Source organism: Rhipicephalus sanguineus, chromosome 8, assembly GCF_013339695.2.
Source record: "Rhipicephalus sanguineus isolate Rsan-2018 chromosome 8, BIME_Rsan_1.4, whole genome shotgun sequence".
NCBI lineage: Eukaryota > Metazoa > Arthropoda > Arachnida > Ixodida > Ixodidae > Rhipicephalus > Rhipicephalus sanguineus.
The window spans coordinates 12865842-12877841 of NC_051183.1; the positions used below are offsets into that span (position 1 = coordinate 12865842).

The 12000-nt window shown below is 49.2% G+C and overlaps 1 protein-coding gene across 2 annotated transcripts in view; it reads right to left on the bottom strand.

Moving 5' to 3' along the window:
* Positions 1–1280, bottom strand: part of LOC119401398 (zinc metalloproteinase-disintegrin-like atrase-A) — a 45845-nt gene extending 44565 nt beyond the window's left edge. For both annotated transcript variants that reach the window (XM_049418761.1, XM_037668176.1), the window contains exons 1-2: positions 1219–1280; positions 252–424 (exon numbers count right to left, since the gene is read on the bottom strand). In XM_049418761.1, the coding sequence (XP_049274718.1) occupies positions 252–424; positions 1219–1264 (219 nt within the window). In that variant the 5' untranslated portion in view covers positions 1265–1280. The remainder of the gene's footprint in view (positions 1–251; positions 425–1218) is intronic.
* Positions 1281–12000: the final 10720 nt, after the last annotated feature.

Sequence of the window (12000 nt, forward strand, 5' to 3'; positions counted from 1 at the left end):
GCAACCTCAGCAGTCGAGGAGCAGTCATCAGCAGTCGAACACCGTAACCACTAGACCATGCATCGCGGCGGGTTGCCTTTATATACTATTTCCTATGCTATAATCAAGTACAGGAATACGATCATATATGAATATGCCTACAAAAATGTCTATGGGGCATATGTGTTTGTTTTAAATAGCGTTTTAAATAGCCAGTGTTTGACCAGTATTTTTAATAGTGACGTTTTCTGAGTGCAGAGGAGGCCACTTACAAAATGTGTTACTTCGTGTCCGTCTTCATGTTCCAGGACGCGAAAGTTGCGAGCCGCCACCGACGCCTTTCTCAGGTTCAGCGTCAGTTTATCATGCAAATGCATCACCATTCTTCCATCTTCTGAACGTTCCTCGAGTAGGCGGGGGTAAACCAGCCTTGGTTGCTGCATTCCTGTCAAATACAAATTGAACAGACGGTGTTCACATACTTTTACAGCGAAAGCTATTATGAGATCATAACAGGCGGTGTCCGCCGCCGGTGTCCGTAACAGCTATTGCGCACAATTTAAATATAACCCTAAAATCCAGCGCTTAATGTATCGCTAATTCTGCTCTAATCCCGCGCTAATTCTGCGGTTAATGTAGCGCTAATGTTGTTCTTAAGGAGAGGATGTATGTATGTGTGTACGTATGTATATAGGTCGCCGCCCTCTGAGCCCCCCCCCCCCCCTCCAGTGAAGGTAGACTTTAAGCCCTGGCTGTATTCATGTGCGAGGTAGTGGCCAAGCACTGCACCAGGGCGACCAATCCTTGTCTGGTGAGGGAGTGCATTGCCGGTCACCATATGATGCCGCACCCCGGGCCGCTTTATGCAATTCCATCAAAACTCGAACATTTAAAAAAAAATTTACGGGGAATTGCACGGCACCGGAATTCGAACCACGGACCTTTTGCATGCGAAGCTGATGCTCTACCTCTACGCCATCGCTGTATCGCAAGTGTAACTGCTTAGGTTCGGGACTGTTCCCATAGCCGGTGATCACACGCACCACTCTGAGCTATTCCAGCACGACAGACAAAATACTTTATAATTGCTACTCTTTTGTCATAGCTGAATATACACGGTAACCTCACGTCGGTAATGTTCACGTGGGGCACCACGAAAAATGCCGTTCTGAGAAGTAGAAAGGCATAACAAGAAATGTTAGAAGTGCCAAATATATTGAAAAAAACAGTGCTGCTTACCTCTAGACGAAATGACCAGTACTGAAACAACTATTATGCGAAGCATTGTGAAGAACGGCTTGACGGCTTCGTTGTCAGCTGCTTCGTTTTATACGCCCATTAAGTGGCAATTCAGTGACATTTAATCGCCCGCTAACTTCTTTTACACGTCCGTTCCTGAGTTGAAAGATACCCTTGTGTGAGACACTCAAACTCGTCTGACGCACTCATGGCTTTTCTTTTTTGAATGAGAAGCAGTTTAGTTTACTGCGAACCAGGTCCCCCCCCCTCCCTACGTCATTCAGGTTACTGAAGTTCACTTCAGATTTCCGGTCATTGTAAATCATCTATTTCTTTCGAAGTTTGGGCTATTAATGACCTTGGAAATCGAACGCACGATGTAAAATCATCTTAAGGGCATAGAGTAAAGCAAAACAAAAAAAATCAATTTTTTCTTTGCAATTCAGGAAGTGTATCCCTTGTTGTATAGTTTTCATATTCGTGCCTTTCTTAAAAATTCTTTTTTGTGTCAGAAAACCAGTTTTTCCGAAATCAAGTTGGGAGTGAACACGCATCCCAGGACAAGCCCCTCGTATGCGCTCCGTGCTTACGGTCCATTTTTCTAAAAAAAAAAAAACTTCCTGTACGAAAGCCAAAATGCTTGTCTGGAGTCAGCTTTATATAAGAAATTGTCGGGTAACTTCTAAGGCAGTCCGAAGACGCTGTGTGCCTTTTTGTTCGCACTTGTTCGTAGGAGCGCGTCTCTTCAAACACTTTCATCTCCTAGCTTCACAACACCTTGTGTACGTCGTGCATGTCGATAATTAAGTTGAGATGCTGCGGGTAAAAAAGTTTTTCAGCAAGTGTAAATTTCGTGGCAATAATGCAGTTATTTTGTAAATTCGAATAAATGCCGGTGTTGTACTGAGGTGCCAAACGCTGAACCAGCAAGCTCTTCGTCGTTGAACTTCTCAGCCTTTTCAGCGTCCTTCGAGGCGCATCGCGTGCAGGGTGACAACGGGTATGCTCTAATGGACGAATATTATTTGTGATGCATAAACAGAACGGCGCGTGCAAACTGGGCAACGGAAGTGTCGAACTAATCGGAATTGGGTCGCAGAGTCCTTGCTGTATTTGTTTAGGCTTCAGAGTCTTAAGGATTACAACACTGGATGCTATTCTTTCGTTTAATAATGGCAGTACCGCACGAGCCAAAATTCCGAAATAATTAGGATTGAAGCCTGGCCAAATACAGTCAATTTGCTTAAAGCAGTTCGCCACAATCGACGATAGGTTGCTAATAGAGCTACACGACAGCTCACAAAAGAAGCAAGGCAAAGAAAATGACAGGCTCGAAAATGAAAAACAAATCACGTTGGCAATGATTACCAAGCTCGCAGCTACTAAATAAAATAATTGAACGATGTTTGCGGCAAAAGAAGTTAGCTTTTCAGCTGTGTTCTTACTTTAAACTCGATTATCTCAAAACCCTGTTTTTTATTATATATGCTCTGTATTATAAGATAACCAGTTGATTATTTTCCCTTGTACTATGCATATGTGCATACAACCACTGTACCAGAATTGAAATTATGCTTGACAGTTTGTGTGTTATGAACTTCGAAAGATGCAAATGAACTCAAAATTTACGTCCTAGTGGTAAAAAATCACGCCATATCCACCAAGTGAATGATTGAGGAGCTGGCTCGAGGATAATCGGGTAAACCGTGAATGCTCTGTACAATTCCTCTACTGTCATATAAAGACGTCACACGTTTTTATAGTAGCGATTGTGGTCAGGTTGTTGTCGAACCACAAACGGTTGCAAACCTTGCAGCTGTGGCCGAACGTGTGGTCGAGGAAATCGAGGAAATGTGGTTTTGCCTGCGTTACTGTCATCATCAAGGCGCTCGAAGAACAAGAGGAAGAAGACTTTTCTTTCGCGCGAGCGTGCGCATGCTACAGTTGGCTATGCTATATGTGGTTTTGCCTGCGTTAATATCATCATCAAGGCGCTCGAAGAAGAGGAAGAAGACTTCTGGATGGATGCTATGAGCGTCCCCTTTGTAACGGGGCGGTGACATGTCTGCCACCAGGCTCGAAGAAAAAAAAAAAGCTTCCTTGTTTTATGTTGGCCTAATACCTTATTTACATTGATAAATCTATGTTATTATACCAAAAAAAATAAATTCACGGTCTATCTCTCTGCCTCTTAAGGCAGAATGACCCTATTTTTCCCCCCATTATTTATTTTTCTTCTTTATCTCTACTTTTCTGCCACCAATACTCTAACCGTCTCTTACTTATTTCTATCGCGGACGTGTTCAGCTTTCCATTGTTGTCCCTAAAACCCAAGGCTTCATGTAGACTCGTGCCCACACGTATACCTGGGTGAATATCGCCACATTCAATCAGTACATGTTCCATCGTTTCCTTAGTTCCTCCGCAGCATGTACATTGTTCTTCTTCGTTACTCTTTCGCGCGAGCTGCGCCTCTAGCGGTCGCCTATCATACTAAGGTTACGCTTACGACGCGGGACATTGCCCCAGCTTAAGAACCTGACGAGCCAGCTCCTAAAAATTCACCAAAATTATAACATTAGTCAGATTTTAATGAAACTGGTACAGTTAAAATAGCGCAAAATTTAAAAGAAAATGATTTATGCATTGTGTAGATACCTTTTTAGTTACTGAGAAAACGGTTCCTAAAACATGGTCAAAAAAGCATGTATAGGGCTTACCCTGTGCCCTTAATGAATGAAAACTAAGGCTGATTTCATAATGTACTTATTAGTAATTATAAACGTATATTATACTTGCCTATTAAGGGAATTGTCGTTTATATGGTAAACCAAGGAGACATTTCTTTTTACTCGTTGTTGTATTCTAATGTATTTTACTTTGCACTGCCTACTCGTGTAAGTAATATATCTTTTGATTTTTTTCTCTAATTGCATTTTTTGTATAATACATTGAACTACCTCTTTTGTTCTTACCCAAATAATCACGTTACCTCTACAATTATTGTTATGTAACCTTCTAATGTGTTTATGAAGTGATGTGTATGTCTTATGCCATTTCGTCCTTTACGATAATGGGCATCTCTTATGTATGGACATTCGCTGTTGTGGTGCTCCGCGTACCCAATGCCTCTTACGAATCCTGTAAGGACTTTTCAAATAAATAAATAAATAAATAAATAAATAAATAAATAAATAAATAAATAAATAAATAAATAAATAAATAAATAAATAAATATTGGTGTCCCTTTATGACTTCTTATGGTAATGCAACTACTTTTTCGTAAGTTAGGTATTTGTAATTTTCCTATAGTCTTGACCTCAATGATGTGAGGAATTGTTAAGACCGATACCCCCCGCTTCACAGCGTGAACGAGGAGGAGGCCAGACTCATGCATTTCAGGCTTTTTCTACGTCAGAGTGGTTCAAGGCCAGCTCTTATTGCCTTAACAGTAATTAATTTTAATAATTTAAGCATTAAGTAATTTGATGGTTTCCTAGCAACGATGCTTCGATTGAATCGTAGTACACGATCTTACAATTAGCCAATTTTATTGTATTGGTTGTGTTTGTCAGAGTAGGGGACAAACACATACTGTTATGCTGCACATAGTTCTTTAATGACAACGTGTTCCCTCGTGTCGACTTGCGCAATCTCATACGACTGGAAATCATTGGCGAAGTACACTTAACAGATATTGTCCTGTCTCTACTACAGCAACAAAGGTATTTCGACTCATTTGCTAGTCGGTGACGTGGTCAATATTGGTGCATGGCACATGTACTCGTATAGCATACGAATCTCCACGACTGAGAACTATTTATTGCGTGATGTTGCGTACTATTGCGTAGTATTACGTACAATCACGCACCATCGTTTCCTGTAGCACTTTGGCATAGAGAGCTTCGCGTAGCGGCCGTTTTTTATGGTTGCCAGGGATGTTTGCCATTTATTGTAATAAGTTTCTCACAACCTGACTGCATTGACTCCATCCTCTATGGGATAAGAACGAGCCATTAACGGTAGTTTTGAAAGGACTACAAAAACTGAACTTGGGGCTTGCCACTTGAACGAGAAGTTGTTACTACGCTGAGCTCCTTGTCGAATGAAAAAAAAGATATTTCCGGAAACTGCTGTACTAACGAAACGATATATTTATATATATAGTATTTCGGGTATAAAGATCGATGGGTCCAGTACGATAGATGATTGAAGAGAATGACGCACGTACGAAATGGGGTTTTAATAAAGAGTTTGAGAATTGGGGACCGAGACGCACCTGCGCTGCCGACGAGAACGGACGCGTTTCGACAGCTCCGTGGATATCGGCTAATCGCACCGGCTCGCGCGACCACCGCCACACCGGCGTTCCCGCATTGTCTGCGCCCTGGCTCAACGTTGCAACGACTAGCTGCCTGGCCCCACCGGTTAAGGACAGACCTGCCGGACGCCCTGGACGAGGCCGTGGGGTCGCCCCCTGGCTCTCTTCTCCCGGAAACCATCGACGACCTGGACTAACCACCCTTGGCGCCGTTCGCTTCAACGTTGTGCGCGGGACGCTCGCCAAGGCAGCCCCGGCGTCTCGCCGGTTGCATCGGGCGGCAGCAACGCACCCGCGTTCTTCATGTGAATCAGTATCGACGCCTGCAGCGGAGCCTATGATGCAGCCATCACAACCAGCCTCCGCTCCGGAGCGCAGTGCGAAACGCATGGCTGACTCACAAATGGATGCAGATGGTTTGTCTGCTTCGGAAACGCCGGCCAGCAAGCGGGAATGTCCCTCTCCGGCAGCTTCTGCATCGCCCGGCTCCGAGTCCAAGTACAAGGTCGTGGTAAAACCACGTGAGTGCTTCGACGTATCAAAATTATCAAATCGCCTCCTTCAGTCAGCTTTCGACGCCTGCCTAAAAACCACTGCGTTTCAAGGTTTCTCCATTCACCATCCAACCAACAGCATATCTGTATGGGTGCGTTCGCTAGCGGATGTCGACCGCCTCACAGAATTGCGAACTCTGCCAGCCACAGCTGATTCTACCGTGCAAGTGCAAGCGTACTTGAGTTCCGGCTCCGACTTGCGTCGGTATGTGGTCTCTGGTGTTGACCCAGGAGAGTCACGGGAGAGCCTTGTCGATGCTTTGACCTGCTCCACACACAAGGTTGTCACAGCTCGTTATATGGGCCGCGGACGCACGTGCCTGGTCACTCTCCAAGGTCCTCGGATGCCGCCGAGCCGCATTACGTACTATGGATGCATCCTGAAGTTTCATGTGTACAAGCCCGGTGTGGTACACTGCTACCGGTGTTTTCGTACCGGTCACATGCGAGCTTCTTGTCCACAATCCACAGACGCCTCCATGGAGTCAGCCGAGACGCCCACGCACAAATGCGGGCTCTGTCAAACGGATGATCATGATATAACGTCCAAAGACTGTCCAGTTAAACAGAAGGCTATCAAAGCTCGCCGCCAACGCAGGCGCCGCGAGCGTTCAGAGACACAAGAAGAAAGGGATGCTGACATTCCGACGAACAATCGGTTTGAACTGTTGTCCCCTTCCGAAGAAGACACACTAGCATTGGAACAACCTGACAATACTTACTTCGGCGGCCCCGCGTATAGCACTGTCCTCAAGCGAGGCAAAAAACGTGCTCAGCAGGCTACGAGCACGCCGGAATTGACTGATACGACGGCGGGCGATCTGGTGAAGCTTGACCAGCAGATAGCGCAGCTCCAAATGGAAGTCAAGCGCCTCACCCAACGCCGCGCCATTCTCGCTCGACCCGCTGGCCCAAGTACGACACGTGATAAAGACGCGCCGTGTGCTGCGTCTGTACCTGAATCACCCTGCACAAGCGCGTCACCACAAGCCAAGCTGACCCCAGCGGAGCTCCTCCACTTTGTGGCCCGGCAACTACAAGAGCTGTCAAATGTGTTGCTGGCCAACCTCCCACCGCTACAATGACTGCTCCTTCGAAAGGAAAGCGACACCACTGTGTTCTGCAGTGGAACTGCCGAGGACTTGCCAATAAAGTGGGAGAGATTCGCCATCGCCTTGCACTGGGGAAGCTCCCCGCTTGGTGCCTGCTCCTACAGGAAACGAACTCGCTTCCACGCGTTCCCGGATTCACTGGGTATGCTTCTCCAACCATCCCTGATCGACGCTGCACCAATGCGTTGGGACCTCCAGGCAAGGCTGCAGTGTATGTCGCGACTTCATATCCTCAGACGCAAGTTCCCCTGCTGTCGTGGTGTAACGAGTGGCAAGAAGTGGTGGCAGTGCTCGTTAGACTCCCGCGCACTGACGTGATTGTGGTTTCAGTTTACGTGCGTCCGTATAGTGGCAGCGCTCCTCGGTTGCGTATCGGGTGGCTCGCTCATCTGCGTCGAACTCATCCTGGGTGCCCAGTGCTAGTCGGGGGAGACTTCAATGCACCTCATCAGTCATGGGGCTACCCTACTTCCAGTGCGAGAGGCAGCATCGTGCTAGACACATTTACAGACGCGCACTTTGTCCTTTTGAATGCCCCGGCCACTTCTACACGTCGGTGGGATCATTCCAGTGCTCCACCGTATGCGCCCGATCTCTCGTGGTGGTTGGGCATGTGTGCCGTTTCCTGGGACCGAGAACCAGACTGTTGGGGGAGTGATCACCACCCGCTGATAATTGGTTTGGCAGCGAATAGCCAACGCCGCCTCCGCCGCCGATGCTACATAACCGACTGGGACTTATTCCGCAAGGAACTCGATGCCTTGATTGCAGCTCCATCGTCTGACCCGTTGCAGGTGTTAAGCAGAGCTGTACAAGCCGCCACGCAGTCCAACTGGGTGGAGGAGAACAGAACACCTCCGAATTTACGTCTGTTGCGTCTGTGGGCAGCACGCCGTCGGGCAGAACTAGCCTTAAACCAAGATCCGGCCGCCGCTGAGCTTCGTGATAACCTCAACAGACTCACCGCAGCAGCGCGTCGCTGCGAAAAGCGACTCTCCCGGGAACGGTGGATGGACTGGTGTGCGTCCCTCGGCCCATCGTCTTCATCCGCATCGATCTGGCGAACGTTCCGGAGCATGGAATTAGGCGCTCGCATGCCGGACCCAGCGGCCAGTGCGTGTCTATCTTCTGGATGCACGCCAAGACAGTTCGCTCCAGAAGTAGCTAAGGCTTTCTTCCCAGCGTACGACCAGGCCCCACCACGATTCGACTGTCCGTATAACCTGCCTCCGGAGGTTGGTGTGACTCCAAGCCAGTCAGACATCGAAGGCATGCAAGCGCCGTACACGATGGCGGAGCTGCAGGCAGCAATTGACCAAGCAAAAGTACGCAAGGCGCCTGGACCAGATGGGATCTCTTATGAAGTGTTCAAAAACACCGATGGCGCTGCCCTACAGTGGCTGCTGGACACGCTTAACGTAATTTGGACGAGTGGAGAGCTGCCTGAATCATGGAAGCATGCCGAAGTGGTGCCGATACCAAAGCCAGGAAAGCACCCGGGCAACCTCTCTAATCTTCGGCCGATCGCTCTTACGTGTACGTTGTGCAAGCTTCTTGAACGCATGTTGGCGTCGCGTATCTCCTGGTGGCTGGAAAAGCACGCCTGGTACCATCCGGCCCAGATTGGTTTTCGACCGCATTTGGGCACGGAAGATGGCCTGGATCATATGACGTCAATGGTGCTCGTGGGAGGGAGAACAAGCAGCATTCGAACCCTTCTCGCAATGGACGTTCATAAGGCCTACGACAACGTCAGCCACTCTGCCATCATTCGCGTAATGCAATGGCTTCAACTTCCGCCTCGTGTGTGCGACTTCGTGGTGTCTTTTCTGGCACACCGTACCTTCTGCATCCGAGTCGGCAAGGAAAGAACCGGCCACTTTGTCACGAAAAGGGGTGTGCCGCAGGGCTCGGTGCTGGCTCCGATACTCTTTAATATTGCCCTATTGCCCCTCGCGTGGCAACTAGCAAGCATTCCAGATGCCTTCTTCCTCCTGTATGCGGACGATTTGACTGTGTGGACACTACATCCAGACCTGCAACGCCAGCAGCATGCACTCCAGAGTGCTCTGGACAAGGCCTCGGACTGGTGTGCGCGCATAGGACTCACACTATCGGCCACGAAGACGGCATTCATGTCTATCACCAACAGACGAGGTCGCCGTCGCCTTCTGCAGACGCCTATTTGTTTGAGCCTAAATGGCCAAGCCCTCAGCACTGTATCCACTATCCGTGTGCTCGGAGTCGAACTGGACGCATCTGGCTCCGCGAGTGCATGGGTTCGCTCTGCTCGTCGAAAGAGTGCTAATACCCTCCATCTCATTCGACGTATTTCTCAAAAAACCGGAGGTGCTTGCTCTCGAATGGCCCGTGTTTTAGTGCGGTCGATCCTGCAACCTCGGCTTGTTTATCAAGCTCAGTTTCAACGCCTCACATTGAGAGATTGGGACTTGCTCGAAACCGCCAACCGAGATGCCATGAGGGCGATCACATGCCTTCCTCGGATAACACCTATCGCGACCCTCCAGTCGGAAGCGCAGCTCAATACCATCGACGAAATCGTACACCAGCGTCGAATGGCTCGCCACCTAAAAAGTCAAGCTGTTCCTGCGGCGGCGGCTCTAGCTCACTACTATAATTCAACGCTGCCACAGCCTGCTGCACCCTTTCCAGAAATTCCACCATGGCTCAAGGCACAGGCCAGCGACAACCGACCACTGACTCGCCTGCGACAATCCAACCGACAAGTGGAACAGGAAGCCGTCGTCACTACCATCGACGACTCACTAGCGGTATACGTAGATGCAGCTATCGATAGCTGCGTTTTGCACACCAGCCTCGTATGCCCCACGTTACCTGAAACGCAACATACATGCTCCTATGTTACAGAGGCACCATTTCCATCAGTGTTGGCGGAGCTCGCAGCTATACGGGACGGCTTAACACTCATGATACCCAAGGTGGATTGCTTGTCACTCAATAGGCTGCTCGTCTATACGGACTCCACGCAGGCAGTTCGAGAGTTGCGAAAAGTGAGCAGCTCCCTCGATATAGCTTCCGATGTGCACCGACTAATTTACTCGTGCGCCTGCCCTGTCCGCGTATTGTGGACCCGTCGGTCTACACTGGCTCAAATGGCCGCAGATGCCGCTTGCCATCCAGCGGAAGTTCAACACCCGCTGCCTCTACTTCGTTTGTCCCCAAAGGACAGCTTGCTCCTGCACAAAGAAACCCTCCGGCGCTCCACGCGTGCACTCATTCCTCCGCGTGGATCGGACCTTCCCGGCGGCTTAACTCGCCGAGAGGAGGTTGCGCTCAGGAGGATTCGTGTGGGCGCCGCGTTGACTCCTGCCATCCGGGCTGCATGGACATCCGGTGCACAGCCTCCCCCAACGACATGCCCCTTCTGCGTTGCTCCAGCCACAGAGGCAACGATCGATCACCTACTTGGGACCTGTCCGGGCCTTCACAAGGCTCGCACCCGCCACCTACGAGGCCTTGACTACCGCCCCGGTCGACCACCCGACTTAACGCGCTGGACGCACGGGCCGTTGCATCGACCGCTCCTGGCCTTTATCAGCGAATCTGAACTCTTTCCTTTTATTTAACTTATGCCGTAGGGCATACTGGCGCCAATAAAAAAAAAATTGGGGACCCAAGACGCTGGGTCCCCGAGCTGCGTTGGGCAGCCTGCGCTTGCGTTCGGATGATCAGCAGAGCTTAAGAATTGGGCCAACGCAGGCTGCGCGTTGGCTCAAGCGTACGGAGCGCCACACGTGACGAAATTAAAATCATGAGCGACGCGGGCCATACTGCGCCGTGGCCCGCGCTGCGTCTGTCTTCTCGCTGGTGACCCAAGACGTCTTGGGAACCGACGCTAGCTTTCAATTTTTGCGTCTTGGGTCAACGCGAGCGCAAGAGCCCAAGAGTGGCTTGGGTTCTGCGCATGCGCCCTGGCGGCTCGCAAGCTTCTTGGGTCCCCAAGCTCCTTGGGGCCCCAAATCTCAAACTCTCTAATAACGTTTCGCAATTCAACCACATTTCGTACATGCATCGTTCGCACACACACGCGCGCGCGCGCACACACACACACACACACACACACACACACACACACACACACACACACACACACACACACACACACACACACACACACACACACACACACACCACACACACACACACACACACACACACACACACACGCGCACGCACGCACGCACGCACGCGCACACACACACACACACACACACACACACACACACACACACACACACACACACACACACACACACACACACACACACAATTTGTGCATAATATTCAGACCTCGTAAACCTACTACCCTCGACAAGCGCCATATGTCGCTTTCATCCTGACGTAGTGAACTGAAGACTAACGATAATGTAGTTGCCATGATGGACTCAGCCAAAAAAATCACAGCATATCCACGGAGTGAATTATGATTAGTGGGCGAAGCTGCGGAGGTTCACCGGTAAACCGTGAAACTTCCGTGAATTCTGCCCAGTACATCATCACCGACGTGAGATCGGGCGCGTTTATACTAAAGGTTTGATGAGTTATGACGACTTGCAGCTCACTTTAATTTTACATGTACGCTGTGAATTTTCATTGTTTAGAAAACGATTGCTTTAGAAAACATCTGGCGTCTTTCGTTAAGCAGCTGGCGTCTTTTCGTTTTGCTTTAGAAACATCTGGCGTTCTTTCGTTTTGCTTTTACAAAACATCTGGCGTCTTTCGGTTTATTTCATCAATCAACGGCGTTTTGAAC